A 25628-nucleotide genomic window follows, 5' to 3' on the forward strand; every position below is an offset into this window, starting at 1 on the left:
ATTCATTTGGGTATCTTGACCTTATATTCTGTAGCATTGATAAATGTAATTATTTGTTCTGGTAGATTTTTTTTGTATATTTCTTAGAATTTTCTACAAAATCATAATTTGTGTGTACACAGGTTCTTTCCTTTCTTTTCTAACTAGATGCTTTTTCATTTCATTTGGTTGCGTTATTGCACTCTAGAGAACTGCCAGTATGATGCTGAGTAGAAGCAGTGAGAGCGAACAGACTTGCTTTGTTTCTAATTTTAAGGAGAAGGCCTTCATTCTTCATTTAGTATGATATTTACAGTACTTTTAACAGATTTATTTTATCAGGGTAAAGATGTTCCTGTCTATTTCTAGTTTGCTCAGAGTTTTTATAATGAAATCTGTGCTTTATTTTCTCAAATGCTTTTTCTGCATTCATTGAGATGATTACGTTGTTCGCTTTTTTAGTCTTAGTCTGTCAATATGATAAATTACATTGTTTAATTTCAAATGTTAAACCAACCTTGCATGCTGGGATAAGCTATTTGACCATGCTGTATTATCCCTTTTATATATTGTTGGACTCAATTTACTAATATTTTGTTTAGGATTTTTGCATCTGTGTTCATAAGGGAAAGTCATGTATGGTTTTATTTTCCTTTAACTTCTTTGCTTGGTTTTCATTTCAGTGTAATACTGGCCTAAGAAATGGACTTGGGAAACGTCTTCCTTCTCTTCTATTTGTCTAAGTTTTTGGAGAATTGGTACTGTTTCTTACATAAACGTTTGGTAGAATTGATCAAGTGAATCAATTTGGGCCTTGAATTTTAATATGTGGGGCTTTTAAACTACCAAGTCAATTTATTATACAACCATCCAGTTATTCAGATTACCTGTTTCTTCACTGATGAACTGTAAAAATGTGTGTCATTTGAGGACTTTTCTGTTTCATTTATGTTTTCCAAATTATTAATATGTTTACTTGGTGTCTGATATTGTTTTTTTCTATTGTCTTTGCTCTTGATTGATTTTACTGATCTTTTCCAAAAACTAGCTGGTCATTTTTTCTAATATTTTTCTGTTTTCTATGTAGTTGATTTCTGCTCTTTTCTGTGTACTTGGGGATTAAAATCTTCTTTTCTAGTTCTTTGAAGTGAAAGCTTAGATCTAATATGAACAGTTAAAGATACAAATTTCCCTTTAAGTACTGCTTAGTTACATACCATAAATTTTGACATTATTGCTTTTATTTTCATTCATTTAAAATATATCCAGTTTCTTTTTTGGCTGATTTGTTATTTAGAAATATGTTGTTCACTTTCCAATTATCGAGATATATTTCTGATATTTTTCTGGTATTGATTTCTAGCTTGTTTCTGTTAAAGAACATACTTTGTATGATTTCTATCCTTTGAAATATATTGAGGTTTGTTTAATGGTCCAGCATATGATTTACCCTGGTGCATGTTTCACGTGCACTCAAAAGAATGTGCACTTTTCTATTGATGAGTGGTGTGATGCACAAATGTCAATTCAGCTGACTTGGTTGATAGTGTTTCCAAGACTTTTGTATCCTTATTAATTTTTTCACATGGTCTATCAATTACTCAGAGAGGACTGTTGGGATCTACAACTTTAATTACAGATTTGTCTATTTCCGCTTTTGGTTCAACCAATTATTGCTTCAAATATTGTAGCTCAATGCTGGCTGCATATATCTTTAGGATTCTTAAGTCTTCTTAATAAATTTACTCCTTTATTATTATGAAACATTTTTTCTTATTCCTGGTAATATTCCTTGTTGTCTATTTTATCTAATATTAACATAGCTATTCAAGATTTTCATTGATTAGGGTTTCGATGATATAGCTCTTAAAATCCATTTATTTATTTACTTATTTACTTTTTGAGATGGAGTCTCTCTCAGCCACCCAGGCTGGAGTTCAGTGGCATGATCTCAGCTCGCTGCAACCTCTACCTCCTGGGTTCAAGTGATTCTCCTGCCTCAGCCTCCTGAGCAGCTGGAATTACAGACACCCACCATTGCACCTGGCTAAGTTTTGTATTTTTAGTAGAGACAGGGTTTCACCATGTTGGCCAGGTTGGTCTTGAATTCCTGACCTCAGGTAATCCACCTGCCTCAGCCTTCCAAAGTGCTGAGATTACAGGCGTGAGCAACTGTATCCGGTCTTAAAACCCATTTAATTTTAATCTATGTCCTTATATTAAAATTAGATAACATAGATAGCTTATAATTGAAATCTTTCCTTTTAAACACAATTTAAAATTCTCCAGGGGTATTAAAAGAATCTTGTAGACATAATGATACAGGAAATCTGTCCTTTAAACTATCAGTTGTATTCCACCCTATACTAGATCAGATTTCTTAATGCCATTACTGCTCAGGAAAGTTCTAACATGTGCCAAAGGTTTTATATGTTTATATTTTCACTTTCCATGTCAGTGTTTCAAGTAGGACAAAGGTTCAGACAGAAGTCTTACATGAGATTACATTCAGAAGAGCTGGACATATTTTATTATATTTAAAGGATCCTTTGAGGAAAAGAGGAATATTTTAAAGAACTAGTTAATTAATTCTAAAAAAAATTCCACCAAAAGCCTAGCCATATGTTGATAACATTTATCATTGCTGGCATACCTCCTTCTGTCATGTAGATGGTAACTTTTCATATGGTATAATTTTTCTAACTCAAAAGAACTTTCTTTAAATTTCTCATAGTATAGGTTTATGGATAGCTATCTCATAGTAGAGGTGTGTGCATATATATATATATATATACTTAGAGAAAAAGATCTCACTCTGTTACCCAGGCTGGGGTGCAGTGGTAAGATTATAGCTCACTGCAGCTTGAACTCATAGGCTCAAGGGATCCTTCTGCCTCAGTCTCTTGAGTAGCTGGGTCTACACGAAATTCTTAATCTTTATTTTTGAGAGATATTTCTATGGCATATAGTATTCTAGATTGATAGTGTTTTATCCCTCCCAGCACTTTAAATGATCTCACTCCAGTGTCCTCTGGCTCACAGTACTTCTGCTGAAGAGTCAGCTGTTTTCATTAGGTTTGTTCTTCCAAATTTGTCTCTCTTCACTGGCTGCCATTAAGATGTTCTATTTGTCACTCATCTTAAGTAACTTGATTATCATATTCTTTGTTGTTATTGTATTTATGGAGTTTAATGAGTTCTTTACCAAAATTGGAAGAAATTCAGTCATTATTTCTTCAGAAGTTTGATCTTCTTTTCTCTCTTCCCTTTCTGGAATGTTAATGACAGGTATATTAGTAGACTTTATATTGTCCAACAGCTTACTGACATGCTGTTCAGGCTTTTTTTTTTTTTTTAAGTTTCTCTTTGTTCTTGGTTTTAAATAGTTTCTATTGATACTGCTTAACATTTAGTTGTTTTTTCTTTTCTTCTGTGATATCTAATCTGATGTTCATCTGGAGAATTTTTAAATAATTTTTAATCTCTAGAAATATTATCTGGGTGTTTTAGAATCTTTAATTTCTCTTATCATCATGTTCATGGTTTTCCTTATAGCCTTGAGTATTTGGAATACATTTATCTTAGCAGTTTTAATATGTTTTTCTGCTAATTCCTTTATCTTCGTTATCTGCAGGTCTATCAACTGATATTTCTCCTCATTATGAATCACATTTACCTGCTCCTTTGGATATATCATTTTATTTTTAAATTAACACCAGATATTTTTAATTCTCTCTTGTTGAATTAGGACTTTTTATTTTTCTTCAAAGACTGATGGACTTTTAATGACAGACAATTACTTACTTGTGGATTAACTTGACTTATTCAAGGTTTTTTAAAAAGATGTTTTAAGGGTTGCTCCATAGTGGCCATTAGTCATGCATCACTTAACAATACATCCCATATGTTCTGAGAAATGTGTCATTAGGTGATTCTGCCATTGTGCAAACATTACAGAACCTACTCCCACAAACCTAGATGGCACAGCCTACTCCACACCTAGGCCATATGGCATAACCTATTGCTCCAAGACTACAAAGCTAAATGGCATGTTACTGTACTGACTACTGTAGGTAACTGCAACACAGTGGTAATTTTTTGTAAAACTAAAAATATTTAAACATAAAAAAGATACAATAAAAATATGATATTATCATCTTAGGGGACCACTATCCTACTTCTATTGTTGACTAAGATGACATTATGTGACAGATAACTATATTCTAGTGCTAATTGAGCCTCATCCCAAAGAAACTGCTTTCCTGGGGTCTCCATTGAATGTCTCATGGTGAGAATAAACTTAAATAATTCCTGATAACATATGAGTGCTGGGAATCTTTCATCTAATAGAGTCCTGTAATTGTTAGTTCCCTGGAATTTTATTTTGTTCTGCCATTTGGTGTTTCATAAAGATCAATAATTAACCAAGGTCTCAAAGGGAAGCCTATGTATTAGGCTGGTGCAAAAGTCATTGCAGTTTTTGCTGTTAAAAGTAATTATTTCAATAGATTTTATGAGTATTCTCTAGTTAGTCTCCTGCTTTGGGGTACTCTGTCTCGTAAACGGTAGCCAACTTCTTTCATCGTCTTTTCCTGAATTCTGACTTCTGTCTTCTTCACTTGGCAAGATTGCTGGTCTCAAATTTTTCCCCTTTGTGCTACAGTCCAGCATTCATGCAGAGAGCCCGCAGGATGGCATGGTTCATTCATTTGGTTTCCTTTTCTCAGGGATCGCTGCGCACTGCCTGTTGCCTCATAGATGAAAACTAATTTTTTTCTCCACATTTTATCCCATTTTATAGTTATGTTAGGAGGGTAATTCCAATCCTCTTATAGTCTCATGGCCAGGACCAGATGCCAAGAAGCAAATTTTAGTTTGTTTTGCCGCTGCTGTACCCCCAGTGCCTGACAGTGACTGGGTTGGCATAGATGCTCCCTAGATGTCTGCTGAAGAAATGAATGATTGCATCCTTAGATGTTACGAGGGTGGCAACAATGGAGCTGATATCAAATAATACCGAAAGAAACCAGGAAATAATGCAACTTTCTACAGTTCGAAAGAAATCAGTCTGAGTCACATTCCTTGCTGGAGGGTCAATTGCTAACGATACCACCTGAGACCGTGAGAATTTCGGTGCTAAATTTACCACTGCCATGGCCAGGTGTGGTTCCATGTATTTCACCCCCCAGTCTCCACGCACCCAGTGGTTGTAGAAATTTTGAGCTGTACGTCTACCTTCCCACCAAGTGCAAATAATGAATGCAGAAAATATCTAGCATATTCCTAAACATTTGTTCTCTGAATCAAAGATCAATCTTCCAAGCAAAGCCGGCCTTGGTTTCAGGCTTGACTGAACTAATTAATTCTAAAATATTTTTGTTCATTTTCTACTATTTATTTGTCTTTCTGTGCCCAATTGGAAAGAATTCCTTGTCAGTTATAGATGTACTCCTTTTACTTGTTACCTGGATTGTAAATATTGTCCATTATTTGTCCATTGTATTTTTAAAGTTAAAAATTTAAAATTATATATGGCAAAATAAATATGGCTATCTTTTCTTTTATAAGATATGTTCTTATTAAAGGAGTTTTTAAAAAACTAATGTCTTTTAGGTTTTTCAGGAATAAAATTCTATTATAAGAAAAAGGATGTAGTTTTAAATTTTATTATATAGTTATTATTCCAATGATTTGATTTGGTTGCACCTTCTTCAAGAATGTTTTAAATATTAATGGTGATGGTAAGTATTCTTGCCTGATACCTGACTATAGTCGAAATGGTTTTATTGTTTGCCATTTAGAATGGTTTTCACTGATGGTTGGTTCTTGGTAAATAACCTTTAGCATATTTAAGCAATTATTTATTCTTACATTACCAAGGATTTTTATTAGGAGCTGCTGATAAACTTCATCAGATCCCTTTTCCAGCATCTTGTGACTTAATCATAAGGATTTCTCTATCATTTTGTAGTTCTAATGAATTTTGTTGATTGATTTCCTGATATTTAAATGCTGTTGGAATCACTAAACCTCACTTTAGCATATTATGATTTTGGTACATAGCTGAACTCCACTTGTTAATATTTTGCTTACAACTTTTATACTTACCAGAGAGATGGGTTTATGCAGTATTTCACATTTTGCATTACTTGGGGATACCAGTTATATCGATAACACAACTTTTAATAACATTACGCTGACTTTAAAAAAATTGTTCTACCTGTCTGGTGATCCCTATAAAATTCTAGGCATGTTTCTGATGAGATACATGTCCAAAGGATTGGTTTGTTTTTCCTGTAATAGATAAATACCTATATGATAATAAATGCAGAGAAGAAAAGGTGGCTGTTGGTGGAAGAAAGATATAAAATAATAGAATGCCCCCAATTTATCAAGCAATAGAAGAGAAATGAATGGTAGAAAGCATAAATATATCCAGAGGCTGTTATTTTGAATACAACCTCCACATGAAACTCATAATACAAAAAAAAAAAAAAAAACCTAAATATACAAGATGAATAACGGTCAACAAAAGGTGAAGACTGAAAAGATTGTTATAGGAGGATGCTATGTGCAGCTCTGGGTGCACACATCAAATCTGACATAAATAGATGATCATATTCTCCCTCATGGTCAATGAGAAAGACAAGAGCACAGGAGCCTGGTGGTGCTGTCAGTGAGCGTGGCTATAGCCTGTCTCTGGGCCCTGAATTCACCTCACAATAATTTAATCTGGAATCAGACAGACCTGGGTGCTGCTCCCAGCACTGCATTTTTTGAGTCAGAGAAAGCCTGAAAACACAGATGCTATAGAGCAGAGTGGAAAGATGATTAAATATCCACATCGAAAAAGTGTCCAGATGGTTTACAGCTCAGTTCTCTCTAACCTTGAAATAGGTTGCTCCACAGGACTGAGCTGTGTCAGCATTTTTTGCATTAGGCCAAACTGACTCAATGTTTTGCATTTCTAGTCTTTATTTTAGGGCAAATGCAGTGGCCGCCAGGAGTAACCAGGTGACATTAATGATGGACTCACAGACAGGAACACAGTGTATGAAGCTGTGGCATCCTGCTCAGTAATGGCATGACGGCCTCAGCCCCATCTGACAACTGCACTGACCAAGGCTACAGCTGGATTCTGTCCGCAGTCTAGAAATTATTTAGTTTGGAATTTGACGAGGCTGAGTTCAGCTCTCAGGACTACCTGCTACGAGCTATGTGACTTAGAAAAAGCTTTTTTAACCTCCTTTTTCCGATCTTTAAAATAATAATAAAGTACTCAAGTCCACAGAGTTTCTAAGGATTTCAGTTAAGTAAGACAATGAATGTAGAGTGTTAGGATACTTCCAGTCACACTGCAAGCACTCAAATATTAACTAATAGTGAATTAACTCTACATATACCTTGCAATATATTCTTCCTCAAAGTGGCTTTGGTTTTCTGCTCCACAATCTGTTATTTCCCCACTTCAGTTTCCGAGTTTGACATCTCCCTACCCAGGAGTAAGGCTTGAAAACCCCTCAACAACAGAGACAATTGCTTTAATCCCATCTGCCTGTACACAATGAAGCCAAGTGTTATCAGTTCTACTCCTGTAATGTAACTTAAAGCAACTTCTCTGTCTTCAAAGCCATTGCCTTAATTTAAGACCTCCATCACATTCACCTGCACATGAAGCAGCCACCGTAGATGTTTTGTCGATAATCTTTACCTTCTGCAAACCCCTTTCTTATTGGTTGCAGTTATTTTCCTAAAGAACAGTGGCTTGGTCCAGCTCAAAAATTCTAACCCAGGTCTTGTGATGCATGGTGAAATCTTGTCCCTGGGTAAAGAATCTTGCTGTGAGTCCCTCAAATTGTTGATGTGGCTGATTATTGTATGACCTACTCACATTGAAAAAATGCTGATCTGTTTCTGAATCAAGACGTTTTACTCATTTCCTTGCATATAGCCATTGCAGCCTGTTTGTTGCAATTGGTAGCCAATGACCATAGGCCCTGTATCATACCCTCCAATGAAAAAGACAGCTCAGATATGAGGAGTCCCCTCCCCTCTCTTAAGCTTTCTTCTAAAAGACTTCCAACTTGTAACAGACTCTGGAACACTCCCAACTTTGTTGGTGTGTCTTCCTGAGATGGTCCTCACATGTGGCTTCCAATAAAGCTTTTATCAACTTACTTCTGCCTCAACAGCCTTAATTTCTGCCAAAATTATGGTGTAGCCAGCAGGCTTTGGAGTGACCTCCCTGGACCATCCAGCACAACTTCCAACCTTCATGCAGATCCTGGCAACAAACCCATTGTGAACTTGATGCCTCAGGTGGGTGCTACAGATGAGTTCTTCCTGAAACCAACAAACTTCCTGTCTGGGTCAAAGTTGTGATTTTGTTGAAGCTGACTTTCTCCTTGGCTAGAAAGTACAATGTCTGTCTCAGAATGAGTGTCACTGTTACAAATTCCAGGTAAGGGTTTTTGTTGAATTCTAGGGCAGGGTAAAACAGCGCTGGGAATTTTTCCCTGGAGGTTTCTGGCCAAAGCACCTTCCCCTAGTGATTGCACAAGGGGCACTTCTGCTCCACTGCATAGCTGGTCTCTCCCAAAACAATCACGGTGGAAAGGAGGTCTTCTCACACTGAGAGTGCGCTGCCTCTAGTCAACACCAGCTGGTCTTAGGCACAATACTTTTGGTCCTTTTACCTGCAAGTGCTTAGATAAGTGGACCCACCTAACCTGGCATGGTGATAAGCAGCAATGTCCAAAATGGGGATCTTCTGAAATGCCTAAAATGATTTATTTGGGAACCTAATTGGAAAAAGCTGGATTTAGAATCAGGCAAATTGAACGGGACACTTACTTCCAATAGAGCCTAGAAGCTTCTAAAAGAAATTTTAAAAGAAAACATTGTCTCCATTCAAGAGGTGAACAGAAGAATATTCACCATTATCTCTGCACTGAAAAAGACTGCAGAGACATTGTCCCTTTCACCTCCAACTGCCCCTCACCCCTCTCTGCTTGTTCCCTCAGCTCCCATACATTTCTTAGGCAGAGATTTTTGGAATTTCACAATGCACACATTTCCTTCTCTTTCAAAAGAGAGAAATGCATAAATTTGGAACAGAAGGAGCAAATGGAACAACCAGAGCATGAGAATGAAAATACTGAGATGATAAAAATACAGATCCAACAAGTTTTTTGTAAACTGAGACTAATGAATGATACCAACTGATTTATTGCAAGTTTTGCCACACACCATTTAAGATTCCAATCTTCCACTGGCACTGGTAAAATAGATTCAGCCACTCGCATTAAAATGGAATGCTTAATTGGACAATTAATAATCTAAAAGAAAAAGATAGATAAATGGTTAGAAAAATTAGGCCCTCAGGTCAAATAAATCAGAACCTTAGGCTCAGAGCAATCATGTATCTGTGTCTGGCACAAAAATTTTGCTTTTTCTGCTACAAAGGCTGAAAGAAAAAAGCACACCCCTCTGAAAAAGAAACTGCTAAAATTTTTTCCTCACCTGCATTTGCTAATCAAACAAGACCAGCAAACAAAAGATAGATGTATTACTAATTCAAGACCACTTGGAGATTTTGTCTTTATTATATAAACTGGTCAGTTTTTAGCTAAAATATAAACATTAAAACTTTTAAGTCATTTGAAACTTATAAAAAATGGTAAAAGACGTTTAGAAAAACCAAACTTCCATGAGAACGGCTCTAACCAAATTTTTGGTCCAAAGCGTTCATTAGATTACCCATAGGGGCCAAAAAAGTTTGGCCATATGAATAGGTCCCAATTTTGTCAGAAATACAGTTTGGATCCAGCTGTCTTTTATCGATTGTTGAGTTCGTATTACTATCTCAGAACTAAAATTCTAAAATGAAAGCTAAGAAATCTTTGTGTTTGTGTATGTTTGAATGTATTTATGCTCATTTACATGTATTAAATGTTGTGTTTATTAGTACCAAATCTACATAAACAAATGAGCACTCATAAATTAGTAAACATAAAGAGTTTCCAAGTTCACAGGACTTAAGTAAATCTTTTTTTTTTTTGAGACGGAGTTTCGCTCTCGTTACCCAGGCTGGAGTGCAATGGCGTGATCTCAGCTCACCGCAACCTCCGCCTCCTGGGTTCAGGCAATTCTCCTGCCTCAGCCTCCTGAGTAGCTGGGATTACAGGCACGCGCCACCATGCCCAGCTAATTTTTTGTATTTTTAGTAGAGACGGGGTTTCACCATGTTGACCAGGACGGTCTCGATCTCTTGACCTCGGGATCCACCCGCCTCGGCCTCCCAAAGTGCTGGGATTACAGGCGTGAGCCACTGCGCCTGGCGTAAATCTTTAATAAACAAGCTGGTTTTTAAATTATTGATAAAAGTAGAACTGTCTTCACAATTGTCAGCACACCTTTTTGCCTCTTACACTTGGAAGACATTTTGATGTTTGGCTCTGCTAGGTATTTATAAATGTCAGGGTTTGGCACAAAGGTTATAAAACTACAAGCCCAGCCAAAACCAGAATGATTTTTGTGTAATTTTTTGATACGTAAGACTAATTTAATCTTGCTGGTTAAATGAAAACAGCTGTATCTTCTGAGTTGTTAGTAAAATATCCATACATTTAACCTTAAACTTCTTCCTTAAGCGAACATCTGACATTTGCAGTCCATAAAAATGGTTAGCAAGGAAATAACTTGAAATAATGGCTAGCTTTGTCTAATATCTCAATTTTCATGAGCAATCCAGGTAAATGTTAAAAATAAATAAATTAGGTAAATATAAGTTGGATAAACTTTTACAAATAATTTTTAATGGAATTTTCAATCTTAAAGTTATGTTCAATTTAAATAATAGATACTCATTAAATAGATGGTTATTTCCAAATAAAATAACAAAACTATACTATAGCAAAATATATTTCTAAAAAGTATAAAGGAGCTATTTGTATTTTAAAACAATTAGGTATGCTTTTATGAATAAAATGGAAACATTTACCTTTCTCTGTACCTAAACTCTCCAGAATTTGTAAACTATACCTCAACAGTTAAGGCCAAAATAATGATCATCCAGAGACTGGAGATTGATTGATCATTCAGGAGAAAAGCATGTAACTTCATGTCATGATCTACCCTGCGTTGCTTGCAATCTGGCCCACGTGTAATGACAAGGTTTGTTCTCCCCACTCAGGGACGTGGCTACTTGGGAATGAGCCTTCCCAGAGGGAGGGAGGGAAGGAAGGAGGGAAGGAAGGAAGGGATGGAAGGACGGACGGACGTCTACCCCTGTAACCTAAACAGAGACGGATCATCAATGCTTCCATGATTAGATATTTTTAATCAAGAGAGGGAAATGATACCCTACAGGTCACATTTGGCAAACTTCCAAATTGAGTCACCAGGGGAAGAAATCTTTTGTGTCATGGTGACATCTTGAGGCTAAGTAAATAGTCTTATTGTGAGCTTGAAACTATTGATGTGCTGATTACTATGCGATCTACTGACATTAAAAAGGATGCTGATTTGTCTGTGACTCATGAAGTTTTACTGATCGTCTCGCATGTAGGCATTCTAGCCCGTGTGTGGCAATCTGTAGTCAATGATCATAACCTCCTTACCGTACTCCTTAATGATAAAGGACAACTGTGATGTGAGGAGTCCCCTTCTCTTCTCCTAAACTTTCTTATAAAGGCCTTCTGGCTTGTAACAGATTTTGGAACATGTCCAACTTTGTTGGTGTGTTTTCCCAGACAGATTCTCACATGTGGCTTCCAATAAACCTTTATTACATGATTTCTGCTTCAATATCTTTAATTTTGGTGGATACCTTTCCATTTGCTACAAACTAAAGACTACACCACAATGGAATTTTCCTGAACACTCTCTCCATCTTTTCTCTAGACCTTCCAGCCAAAACTTTTCAAGCCCCTCCCATAACAACCTGCTAACCACACTGTCTACCCTAAAATGTGGATTGACCCACGCTTTTCATTTTGCCTGTTATGCCATTTCTACTTTTCTACCATATTCAAGGACTGCTGAAACGTTCCTTCCGCAAGCCTCTATCTGGAGTTCACGGCAAACCTCTTTTTTCTCACCTTGTTCTCGTTGCACATTGTATTACCTCTGTTGCAAAATGTATTACGTCGGAACAACTACTTCTTTTATATGCAGGCTGAAAGCTACATAAGAGTAGAAATCTGTGTTTTACTAATCACTGTGTCCACCCACCACCTTGTGTAGTCAGGGCCTTTCCAGAGAAGGCCTTCCCTGACTGTCACATGACAGAGCATACCTGTGGTAGAGGAGTGACCATACATGACCCTTAGCCTGCAGGAAATAGTAGCGCTGGAGCCAGAAAGATTAAATCACTACTGTATTTCTTCTCAGATCTTTTACAGACATCAGTATAAATACTCATCTACTGTACTTATTTATTATTTTATTTTGAGATGGAGTTTCTCTCTGTTGCCCAGGCTGGAGTGCTGTAGTGTGATCTCAGCTCACTGAAGCCTCCACCTCCTGGGTTCGAGCGATTCTCCTGCCTCAGCCTCCTGCATAGCTGGGATTACAGGCGTGTGCCATCATATCTAGCTACTTTTTGTATTTTTAGTAGAGACTAGGTTTCATCATGTTGGCCAGGCTTGTCTTCAACTCCTGACATCAAGTGATCTGGCTGCCTCAGCCTCCCAAAGTGCTGGCATTATAGGCGTGAGCCACTGCACCTGGCCTCATCCACTTCAAAAAATAAAATCATAGTCTATGAGGTAAAAGTTAGAATAAAAGTAAGTAAAAAATACTTGGTTTCCTGTTCTGTCTTGTAGTAAGAGAAGTAGAAAAAGAAAAGGCAGGAGAGAGAAAAGTAGGACAAGAAATAAAATTACAAAAAAAAAAAGGGAGAGAGAAAGACCATCTAAGACCCAGGAATAAAATAAAATAATGACACAGAGGGACAGAGAGGATCCCGGGAATGGTAGAGACAGAAACGGATACAGATGATACAGGGACAATCTGGGCTACAATTTCTCACAATGTGCAATGTTCTTGCAGAAGGCATTGAGTTTTTATGCCACCCTTTTGTTCCTGGCCTAAAAGGGTTTCAAATTCAGAGGTTAGTCTGGTTAGGAGTCAGAAAGTGTCGGTCACTGCAGGACTGGTCAGCCATGTCCTGGCTGAGGGGCCAGCTGCCTCCTATCCTAGCTCCAGCCAAATTTTGCTCTGCGAGAAAATGAGGAGCTTGCTGCTGCCAGATCTTTGTGTTTTTCAAGAGACGCCAGAAATCTGGGTTTTAGTTTGTAAAAACCACTCTGTGGGCCAAACAAAACATTTCAGCGGGCATCACGAGCTGCCAGTTTCTGCCCTCTCAACCGTACACAAAAACACGGCTGTTTCCCTCCACGGCTTTCACTGACGTGCTAAGTGAAATCCAGCCTCAGATTAGAGATGGCCCACGGGCCATTGCTGGCCCGCTGCAGTTGCAGCCAGCGTCCTGGCTATCAGCAGTCAGTGAACTCAGGACAACAGGAGCCGAGACCCGGGCCGACTCCACTTCCCTGGGGCCAGCCTGCTCCTGGCTGAGATGACATCTCTCCGAGCACCCTGTGCTCCCTGTCCAGCAGTGCACGGGGCTCTGTGAAGAACAGAAAAGAGAAAGACGCAAGAAAGTGGGCTACTTTTTCCTCCCAAAATTACCCCGTTTCAGGGCAGAGAGGACGAGCACATGAGGCACTTGAAAGAACTTGAATAAAACAGAATGAATTGAGAATGATTGATGCTGAGGTCAAGGGTCCAGTGGGGTTTACTTGAAGAAGTGAAAAGAAAGTCGTCCTGAGTTCTGATCTTATCCACATTCTGCAGTTCCTCTGGTAGCACAAACAGGCCTATTATTTTGAATGAGTCTAATAATACTTGCCTATTTATGTCTTTTTCTGTGAGGAGTCAGAATTGATGAATTTTTAGAGATGGAGATAAAAATTCAAATTCTACATCTATGATTATATAGAATTAAGAGGGCTACAAATTAGAGAAAATACATTTCATTTAGATGTTAATTTAGTCATTAAAATAAGCAATTAAAACAAATAAATTAGGAATTAAGACATAAAAATGGAGAAAGCCTGACATAAGCATAACAATGGAATGCCTTTTTTTTTTTTTTAAATAATCGACTTATTTTCTCTTTCAAGAATTTCCAGGAACTGTCTATGGCTCTTACACATTCATTGTGAGAGGGAGTCTGCTGTTTCTTGAAAGATGAAGCCAAAAATTTTAAATCCTGATTAAAATTGTTGAATAAATGGCACTGAAATGACAACTATGAAAATCACTGTGCTAGAAAATAATACACAAAATTTCAGCACGCAACAAGATCATTTTCATGGTTCAGTGTTCCCCTTCTAGCTTTTCAATGTATATAGTTGTTAATCAAAGTATTATATTGTATTTTTAAACTTTAATATCATATTTTTCATATCACTACCTACCCGTCATAGCTATTATTTTAATTAATACATCGTATTTTATCTTTTTTAAAAAGTGATCTCATTTTCCTAGTTTCACGTACTTTCACTGTTGTATTAATAAATAACGCTGCAACTTTGTACATTTTAGATTACCCACTTATGAAGCATTCCCCGGAGCAAATGAAAATGCGTCAATATTGTTGCTGCTCCTGAAATGTACCCCCAAGTTGCCTTCCACACACCTGGCAGCATTGAAACGATACAACGAATACTATCTAAATCTTAACGCTTCTTGTCACCACTAGCATCATCAATAAAATGGGCCTGTACAGTATGAGTGACACAGGTGAATACAGCGATTCGTTCTGAACCGGTGTGTTAGAGCCACGGCACTAGCAATGGAGGTTAAGCCAGGGGATTGTGCCTAGAAATTCTTAGTTTCCTCATCTCATAAAAGAAGAGTTTGAAAGATACAATCTCTAAAGACTAGTTCAGCTTTAAATATCTAAATCTTAAGCACTGGTGAAACACTTTATCCTTCTGATAATTTTCGCTCTATTATGTTTCAGAAGAATTGGAGAGATGGTATTATATTTTCCTAAGAATTAAGTCCCCAAGACATCTATTTAATTAAGTTCAGCAAAATGTACTAAGGCTATTTTAGGTATACTTCTACTGGAAGGGAGGGAAGGAAGGAAGGAGAAAATGAGGGAGGGAGGGAGAGAGAAAAAAAGTCAGTGTTCTACTCAGAAGAGAAAAATTCATGAGAACTTTAGGAACCAGGGAACCATTGGCCAAATGTCCAAAGCCCCGATGTGGGGTCATGAGATACACTTGCGGTGGTTCAGTTTTCAGGAAAAATAGGACAAGGCACATAACAGAACAAAGGCCATTCCATAACGTGTTAACTTGTTGACAAGAGTCTTATAAGGAGCATAAAAATACAATAACATTGTTTCACATCTAAAATATTGTTTTAAAAGGCTAAAGTGTAATGCCCCAGACTTTCTGTGACATCCAACATATAATTCAAGTAAAAGTGATCTTAGGTTAGATTTTTTATTTATGTTTAGAATTCTGAGAGTGCCTGTTACTGTAATTACCAGCTCTGGGTGACTCTGCCCCACTCTGGGATGCAGGCTCCACCCAGCTTCGTGAGGGACGGACCTCAACACTAAAGCAGTATGGATTCCACTGTCTGCGACTGCTGCCTGGACCCACGCAGCTGCCCACATGTGGCAGCGTCCTTGTCCTGCTCCTTTGGACCTGGTCATCCTCTGTGTCTTCCTTTGTGGAATCACCCCACTCCTCCCGCCTGAACCTTGAGTCTGGCCCAGGCTCTCCTGTGTAGCCTAACGCACCACGTTGCAGCTGTTCCACCTCTAATTCAGTTCTACAACATGCCTGAGGGGTAAGACTGGGCATTCAGAGCTGGTACAGCTGGCTGGGGTCCTGCTGTCCTGAGAAGAGATCAATGCCAATACCGGGAGGTTGATCCGAAGCTCAAAGTCATGACCCCAGTGTTGAATGCCCCTCCACGCCTCTCATTCACGTGGGTATTTCTGGAAAACTGCTCAACTCTATCATTTTGTTATCCTAGGACAGTCATTCATAAAACACGTAGCAATGGAGAGCCTACTATGTGCAGGTCATGGTGCTGAGCGCCATGTGGGAGACAAAGTTAAATCCCAAACAGAACCTGCTCCAGGGAGCCTAGAACTGGGTGCAGCCTTGACAGCTTGAGGACAGCTCCCTCAGAGGCAATGCACTTAAGCTTCGGGGACAGCTCTACTTTCCTTTGGTTCATTTTCCTTAGAAATGTAAACAAACACTTCAAAATTTTTCAAAAGAGGAAATGGATCAAGACATTCTGATAAATGTTTCCTAAAAATCAATTCTTAGCTACCATCAAACATGATATGCTATCAAATAGGGATCAGAAAATAGTCCACTATCAAAATATATGTGTATATATATATATATAAAACAAAAAATGTCCCCCAAACTGTGAACCATTATATAATCACCATAGAATTTTAAATGTACACACATATAGAAACTCTCTCCCTCTTTTTTTTTTTAGATGAAGTCTCACTCTGTTCCCCAGGCTGGAGTGCAGTGGCACAATCTTGACTCACTGGAACCTCCACTTCTCAGGTTCAAGCAATTCTTCTGCCTCAGCTTCCCATGTAGATGGGATTATAGGCATGCTCCACCATGCCTGACTAACTTTTTTATTTTTAGTAGATGGGGTTTCGCCACATTGGCCAAGCTGGTCTCGAACTCCTGACCTCAAGTGATTTGCCTGCCTCGTCCTCCCTAAGTGCTGGGATTACAGGCATAAGCTACCACGGCCAGCCTGAACTCAACAATCTAACATGTTTGTGGCGTGGTGAAATATTTCACGATTTCTAACATTTAGAGGCACAATACAGGATGATTGAATTAGCAAATGTAGTCAAAAGAAGTTGTTTGCATAAGGCAAGGTGAAATACATTCATGTAAATACAGAACTTAGCACACGTTCTGAATTTGCTTATTCACCAGTGATCTTAAAAGCTTTCCTGCTGGATCGACAATGTTTGCAGTGATTTGCAGGCCCTTCCATCCACCTGTCCCAGGTAAGAGCCAATCACAGAGCCAAGAAGCAGCTGGCTTTGGTACTTTGCAGTGACCAGTTATGAGGAGGCTCTGTTTTTATTGGCTGGGGAAGAAGAATGAAGTTATCAGAGGTCAAAGTTGTAGGGAATATTTTTAAATTCTGTTGACTACGGAATTTACCCCTTCCTTTCCATTTCTCAACTAGTTTAAGGCTGTTTTATGGCCCAACTTAAAAATTACAGTTGGCCTCAGATTGCTTTTTATCATTTACACAAGCTCACAGCTTCTGGAATTCAAATGAGCGCTCCCCATTCCCAGTCCAGCATCCTCCTCTGGGCTGTGGATGACTTTCCAAGCTCCGGCCCCTGTGGAACACCAGGCTTTGCCCTTCTCAATTCTTGCTCATGAAAACACACAGAGCAGCATACCCATATTCTATTGCTGGATCTCACAGAGAATCCGTGTTCTGGGCTGGCAGAAGAAATCAGCTTTAATGTGGAGATAGAGCCACTGAGGCACAATAATAATAATAATTATTATTATTTTTCTTTGAGATGGAGAGTCTCCGTCACTAGGCTGGAGTGCAGTGGCACAATCTCAGCTCACTGCAACCTCTGCCTCCCGAGTTCAAGCGATTCTCCTGCCTTGGCCTCCCGAGTAGCTGTAACTATAGGTATGCACCACCACACCCAGCAAACTTTTTTTTTTTTTTTTTTTTTTTTTGTATTTTTAGTAGAGACTGGTTTTCACCATGTTGGCCAGGATTTTCTCGATCCTTTGACCTCATGATCTGCCTACCTCGGCTTCCCAAAGTGCTGGGATTACAGGCATGAACCACCACACCTGGCTGAGGCACAAGAATTTTAAATGACTAAGTGGCTCTGGAAATTAAATCCAGGACTGCGTTCTCAATTAGGATGGAGACCGCCAAATGAAATTTCTTGTTTTCTTTATTTTGAGTCTGTTTACAGGAGCATTTAAATGTAGCTTTGAGAAAGAAAATAATGAACCCATTAGGTTGTATACATTTGGTGCGCAATAAATATCTGCAAAATGAATGGAAAAATGACATTTTAAGGAAACGATATTACATTGTATAGAATAAACCAGCGAATTTGTGAGATGAGGATTTTTCTTTACCTACGGTGTTTTCTGAAGTCACCTTATTAAAGGTGACTTGGCTGAAATAACTTCAGTTAAAACATATGATCTGTCACAGCTATTGATTTTAGAAAGAGAAGGCGGTTCACATTCATGTATTTCATTGCTAAGTGTAGCTGTTATGTACAACACCCTGCCTTTACTAAACTGACATCCTCACAGGAAACACTGATAACATTCTGACATTAAAATGCACTCATGCTCAGCAAGTCTAATCATTTTATCCTCTTTATTAATATTAGAAAACCATTTCCGCAACGTTAGTATTTCTAAGTGAGTTGAATCAGATTCTCTTCAGGGAGTAATTCTACTGATGATGATTTTTTTAGTGCGAAAATGCAGGCATACTCATTTGTCCTAGGACCCACTTTGCAGAATACTATTTAATTCAATAAAGTGATCGTTTTTGGAACTACGCCATCATCCAACAGCACGAGGCCTCCCTTACACCTGCAGTCTGCGTTAAGGGCAACATCCACTTAATACTAAATCTCAGCAAACCTTTTAATAAAAGGTGTCTTTATGCAAAAAAGAAATGAAAGAATTTAAATAGCAAGTTACATGTTCTTTAGGAGGGAAAGATGGCAGAATGGCATTTCTGTGAGTCTGGGGATGTGGTGGGGTAAAGATGAAGCCACCCTTCCTTCTCCCTGGGATGCGGGCTTCTGCGACCCCGCCTGAGTGCTCCCACAGCCACCAGTGATCTGTAAGACTGCAAAGCTCATGCTCTAAGTCTGGGCTCAGGATCCTTATATGAAAAACCAGGGAACCAATTAGTTTTTTTTTTTACAACCTTCTATAATCCTGGATTATAGGATTCTAGGATTTCTGCGTTTCTGATTCATACCAGAGCCCTGCTATGATCGCTCTAACTCGGATTCACAGCCTGTTTCAATTCTTACTTTTTAACATAGATTTAGCCTAAGTTCCGTCCTTTGATTTTCCCAGTGTCTCGAACAAGAAAAGAATCAACTGCTTAGAGCTGGAGATTTATTTATTCTAATAAGAGTCTGAACATTTTGTAAACAAACAAAATATCAATTCTCTTTCTGATTTTTGGTGTATAACTCCAGTCAATGTTTCTAATACATATCTTTAGCCATACGGGAACGTCAAATCTTAACGTCATTTAAATTTTGGGGGTTGGGTACAGTGGCTCAGGCCTGTAATCCCAGCACTTTTTGAGGCCAAGGCAGGAGGATTGCTTGAGTGCAGGAGTTCGAGACCAGCCTGGACAACACAGTTAAGACCATATCTCCACAAACAAACAAATGAAAAATTAGCTGGGCATGGTGGTACCTGCCTGTAGTCCCAGCTACTCAGGAGGCTAGGGTGGGAGGATTGCCTGAGCTTGGGAGGTCAAGGCTCCAATGAGCCATAATTGCACCGCTTCACTCCCGCCTTGATATGAGTGAGATCCTGTCTCATAAAATATATATATTTGGGAAAACAAATTTTCCCTAATCATAAAGCAGTGGCATTCATAGTGACTCAGTATTTGTTTTAAAGCTTAAGCATCACTTAATATAATTAGGGTAAGTGTAGTCACAGTGCCTAAGTTAATACTTCCTATGCACGTGGAGATGAGCTTTTTAAAAACAGGATTGAGCAAATACTCCTGAAGTATTCTACATGCATTATTGCAATTGTTCTGTAAATGTGTAAAAGCCTTAGGACTTTATCTTTTAATTATATATGATATGCAACACTTGTTTCCAACACCTGCAGAGAAATTTCCCGGACACGGAAAGAAACAGTGCTTTCATCTTATTAAATTAGCGTGGTTTCGATTTCACATTATCTTCAGTTGCTCAGCCTCCAGTGTTACAAGTTTATTGCTTCTCCTTGGCTATGCTAAAAGTTGAAACCAAAAGTCATTTTCTGCTTTATTGACTTGCAGGAGGAAAAACCGAAATTATCCTGGTCATTAAAGAGAGTACTTACCATTTTTTTGCCTTCTATTAAGACAGTAGAAATATTTGTCTCAACATTCCAGAGTCTCACTGTTCCTTTCTGCTCTCTGTAGATGAATTCTGTATCTGTAAGAGAGGAAGTAGAAAAAACATCATGAAACATCAAGAAACTCACTTGGCTTTTGACAAATACTTACGGAAAATAAAATCACTAATTCTGAAAAAAAGAAAAAAAAAAAAAAAAGACAGGCTCCCGTTCATCAAAGGGCCCTTTAAATATGGTGCAATATGCCCAGCTCTTCTTAATCCGGCCTCACGTGATGCTTCTCTCCTACTTTACACCCTGACATAAAAAGCACATGTACACATAGACTAAACCTTAGGAACGGCTAGAATGTTCTTGGGCAGGATATGAAGAGCAGATTAAGAAAGTAGCTATTCCAAGCGGCCAAAGACAATTGCTAGTAAAGGGACTAATTTCCTATATCCAACTTTGGAATAAATCTGTATGCAGAATGCCCGTGGCCCACATCCACGTCCTGCAAAACATGCTTTCATCTGCTCCACGGGCTCCCCTAGCTGCTCTTGCTTGGAGGAGTTAGCTACTTCACTGCCGTGAATACCTGTGAATCTATACATATCATAGATTCTGAGTCTGGCCTCTTGTATATAAACAACCAAGATTTCAAGTAGAAAATTAGTAAAAACGCTTACTCAAAATAGTATGCATATGGGTATGTACATATATATCTCCTATGAATGAAAGGGTATATGTCTGAAAGGTAGGGTTGTATTAAAAAAAAAATCAATGAGATAAAAACACTCCAACAGAAAAAAAAAAAAAAACCGGCAAAATGAATAGACCAAGGAATTTTGTAAAATAAGACAAAAATAGTAAGTAAGCAAGTGAATAGATTTTTAAAATCATTAACATTCTGATGATGCAAAATAAAATCTGAGACATCATTTTGCAGCCACTATATTAGAAGAGAGTAAGAAAATTTCATATTGGAAAATTACTTTCTGGAATGAAGGGTTATACGTGGAGAGGCAGGGCCAACAGTGGGTGAAGAAAAACACTATCTTTCTGAGTGGAGGCGGGAAGACTGAGCCAGTTTGGTGGTAAAGGCATTTCACACTGTAAGAGCTGATGACTGAAAAACATTATGCAGACTGGATTACTTCAAAAGCAGAGTTGTTACAATTTAAGTATGTGTAGATTTTACAAGGAAAATGAAAGTCTATCAATATAATGAAAATTTCATCATCTACATGGTCCTAGATCAATCTATTTTATGCATTATGTAAATTACATCCAAAAGTTCACTGCTAAAGTTGCTAACAGATGTTTAGGTGAAATTGCTTTCATTTATTTTCCCGGTAATACTTTCATGTACAAATCAAATGAATCATGCTTTTTTGTTTCTTAAGCAAACATACCAAGGTGCACCTATCAAATGAGCTATCTCCCATTAAAAGCACTCACGTGGAAGCCTCTGCAATCATTTCAGTGAAGTTGTCCTTATATAGCAAATTTTAGAGTCTCTTTTTTTAGAAAGCACTTAAGTTTGCTAGTTATAGAAGTTGCAGAAAAGGTCATGACTTAATTGGATTGTCACCTTCTCTTTCTTTGTTCACTAGCTTTTGCTTTCAATGAATTTCTAAAACTCAAGTCTGCCATCAGTGGATGAAGATTTACTGCCTTTGACACCCCCCAAGGAGTTCCAAGTTCTCTGCTTTTACCCCACCCCAACATTACTGATCACAGTGAAATAATGATTGTTTAAGATTACGCAGGGGGATCTGAAAAATGAGAACACAGGAAAGGGAACAACATACACTGGGGCCTGTTGCAGAGGGGCAGGAGGAGGGAAGAGCACCAAGATAAATAACTAATGCGTGCCGGGCTTAATACCTAGGTGACGGGTTGACAGGTGCCCACCATGGCACGTTTACCTATGTTACAACCCTGCACATCCTGCACATCCGTACCAGAACTTAAAATAATACAAAGATTATGTAGTACTGCATTTGATGTACATAAAACCAGCTTGTTTCAATGGAAACCAGGGAGACCACTTTCGAATGAGAACATATGATTGCTTTTCTTTCTCCTGAATTTTATCATTCCACCACTTTTAATGGTTTTATTACATATTGATGTATTCTTAAATACTATGGTGTTCAGTTTTCTTTGCATTTGAGCTTAATAAAGTGATATTTACTGTGTTTCTCAGTAATTTATATCATATTTCTAAGGTGAATAGTCCATATGGTCTTAGTTCTTAGTTCTCACTGATGTACATGATTCAAGTGTATATTACAAGGGATGCCAGTCATTTCTAGCTTTATTGCTATTACAAACCATTCTACCATGAATACTCTCCTTTACATCTTTTGCTACAAACATACAAGGCTTTTGCTTTTTATTTTTTTTCCTTTTATAAAACAATTTTTGAGATGGAATTTTGCTCTTGTTGCCCAGGCTGGAGTGCAATGACACGAGAGCTTGGCTCACTGCAACCTCCACCTCCCCAGTTCAAGTAATTCTCCTGCCTCAGCCTCCCCAGAGGCTGGGATTATAGGTTTGTGCCACCACATCCGGCTAATTTTTGTATTTTTAGTAGAGATATATCAAAGATATATCTTTGATATATATCTTATATACATCTTTGATGTATCAAAGATACCATTTTGTACCATCAGAGTGTTAATGACTGAGTCTCTTCATGTGCTTATTTACTATTTTTTGTTGTATTTTATAAAATTCATTGGTTTATTTATTTTGCCTACATTTTTCTGTTGGAATGTTTTTATCCAATTGATTTGTAAGCAATTTTTTTATACATCCCACATGAAATTTTCATTAGTTTTATGTGTTGAAAGTGTATTTTCTTAGTTGTGGTTTTCATTTTCTTTATGAAGCATTATAATAATAGTCAAAAATGTTTACTTTTATTTTGTTTGATAGGACATATATAATAAACTTTCCTATTACAAAGTCATAGCAATAGTCTCCTATATTTTTTCTGAAAAATTTTTTACTTTTCCTTTAAAAAATTAAGCTTTAATTCACTAGAAAATGACATGAATGTATGGTGTGAGGTAGGAATCTAATTTTGTATGTTTATATCTGTAATAATTTGTTCCAGTACAATTTGAGAAGGTGATTATTCGCTCAGCAAGATATGATATGATCAGTTTTTCAGCAATAATATCTGAGGTCATTGGGTCATATGGAACTCTTTTATGTGTCCACTGATAAGTTGGCTCATTCCTGCATCAATACTACACTGTGAAATTGTGTACCTTTGTAGTAAATCTTGCTATCTGGAAGTTTCCCTAAAGAAGGGTTTGGTGTTCCTTGGGATTTTGCTGTTCATTATATATGCTAGATTCAGCCCTCTATGCATTAGAATCAGCCTGTTAAATTAAAAAATAATTCTTCCCAGAAACTGAGATTTCATTAAGTTGAAAGTCCATTTGGAGGAAATTGGACACCTTTACAACACTGAATCTTCCTTCTGTGTACTTGGTCTACCTTACCACTTACTTAGGTTTTTTTTTAATTTTCAGCATTTTCCCATGAGTTTTTATATTTTTCCATGGACAAAAATAACACAAAACATAACCCATCTAGAAATGAATCTAACAAAGAATGTGAAAGACTTCTATGACCCTTTGCTGTGGATCCCCCACTCCATCAATAACCCCAGGAAACAAGCGATTTGTTTTATCATTACATAGGTTTGCCTCTCCTAGAATTTCTTGCAAATAGAATCCCACATTAAATAGTCTTTTGTGTTTCTCTCCTTTCACTTATAAAAATGATTTTGAGATTTATTCATGTTATTCCATGTATTAATGTTTTATTACCTTATTCTGCAAAGGAATAGTCTATAGGACTGATATAATTCGATTTTTATGCATTCAAATTCATGCATTTGTGACAATTTAGATTGCTGCCAGGTTGTAGCTATTATATTGCTGGGTCATATGGTATGTTTGCTCTTAACTTTATGGAAAACTGCCAAATTATTTTCCAAAGTGTCTAAACCATTTTGCATTTCCACCATCAATTGTATGAGTCACATGCACACCACTTCTTTGCTATCAGTTGTCAAAATCAGTATTTTAAACATTAGCCACTCTAGCAGATGTGTAGTGGTATCTCACTGAGGTTTTAATTTGTATTTGCATTGTGATGATAACTAGTAACAATAAACATCTTTTCATGTGAATATGCAGAGTTTTTTTTGGTCCATTCTTAATTTTTTTTTTTTTTTACAATTTATTACCAAGTCTTTTAAACATTCTAGATATGAGCCTTTGTCTGATACGTATTTTTCAAAATTCTCTACCAAGTGTGGCTTTCCTTATTTTCCCAATTAAATTTTTAAAGAGAAAATCATTTATGAAGTGAGTGAAAGCTATTTTTTGGTATTTTTCTTTAATGTCTATTCTTTGGCCAATGCTACACTGTATTGATTACTGTAACTGTAAAGCAAGTCTTGAAATCAAGGAGTATAAGGCCTCAAACTTCGTTTTACTTTCTCAAAATTGTATTGGATAGTTTAGTCCTTTGTATTTCAATATAAAGTTTTCAATTATCTTGTTGATTTCTTCAAACAAGCATCTGGGATTAGGATTGGTATTACATTGAACCTACAGTTCAATTTGAGGAGAATGGCCGTCTTAAAAACATTGATTCTTCCAACCCATGAACAAATATGTATCTCTACTTGTTTAGATCTTTCTTAGCTTCACTTGGAAATTTTAGTAGTTTTCATGTACACATTTTGAATTTCTTTTTAATAATTCAATTCCAAAATTTACGAATATTTTTCCATTATTGTAAATGATATTACTGTTTAATTGCATTATTTGTTAGTTGGTAATGTATAAAAATAAAATTAATTTTGTCTATTGATGTGTCCTGCAAATTTACTCAATGCACTTTTTAGTTCTAGTTCACTTAAAAAATACACGTCTCAGGGTTTTAACATACACAGTCATGTTATGCAAATAAGAACAGGTCTACTCCTTCCTTTCAAATCTGTTTACCTTTTATTTCTTTTTGGCTTTATTGCACTCACCAGGACCTTTATTACAATGCTACATAAAATCAGTGTTAGAGGACATCTTTTTATTGTTCCCAATGTTAGGCAGAAATCATTGAGCTTTTCACCACTGAGTATTAACTTAGGTGTAATTTTTTTTTCATAAATGACCTTAATAAGTTTGAGGAAGTTCCCTTCTATTCCTAGGGTGTTGAAAGATTTTATTATAAAACATTGACTATAATGAAATGCTTTTTGTGCAGCTATTGCAATTATCTTACGGGGTTTCTCTTTTATTGTCATTAATACACTGAGCTCTGTTCACTGATTTTCAGATGTTAAACCAACTTTGCATTCCTAAGATAAACCCATTGGTCATGATGTATTACCATGTTTTATATATTATTATCCTTATCATTATTTTGCAACAGAGTCTTGCTCTGTTACCT

General features: G+C 37.2%; 1 protein-coding gene across 4 annotated transcripts in view; it reads right to left on the reverse strand.

The window, feature by feature from the left end:
- The window catches only part of DPP6 (dipeptidyl peptidase like 6), a 1161897-nt gene that overhangs the window by 341794 nt on the left and 794475 nt on the right, over positions 1-25628 (reverse strand). For all 4 annotated transcript variants that reach the window (XM_039472700.2, XM_074378865.1, XM_039472699.2 and 1 more), the window contains exon 4: positions 20151-20245. In XM_039472700.2, the coding sequence (XP_039328634.1) occupies positions 20151-20245 (95 nt within the window). The remainder of the gene's footprint in view (positions 1-20150; positions 20246-25628) is intronic.

The sequence above is a fragment of the Saimiri boliviensis genome, chromosome 10, assembly GCF_048565385.1.
Source record: "Saimiri boliviensis isolate mSaiBol1 chromosome 10, mSaiBol1.pri, whole genome shotgun sequence".
Classification (NCBI taxonomy): Eukaryota; Metazoa; Chordata; class Mammalia; order Primates; family Cebidae; genus Saimiri; species Saimiri boliviensis.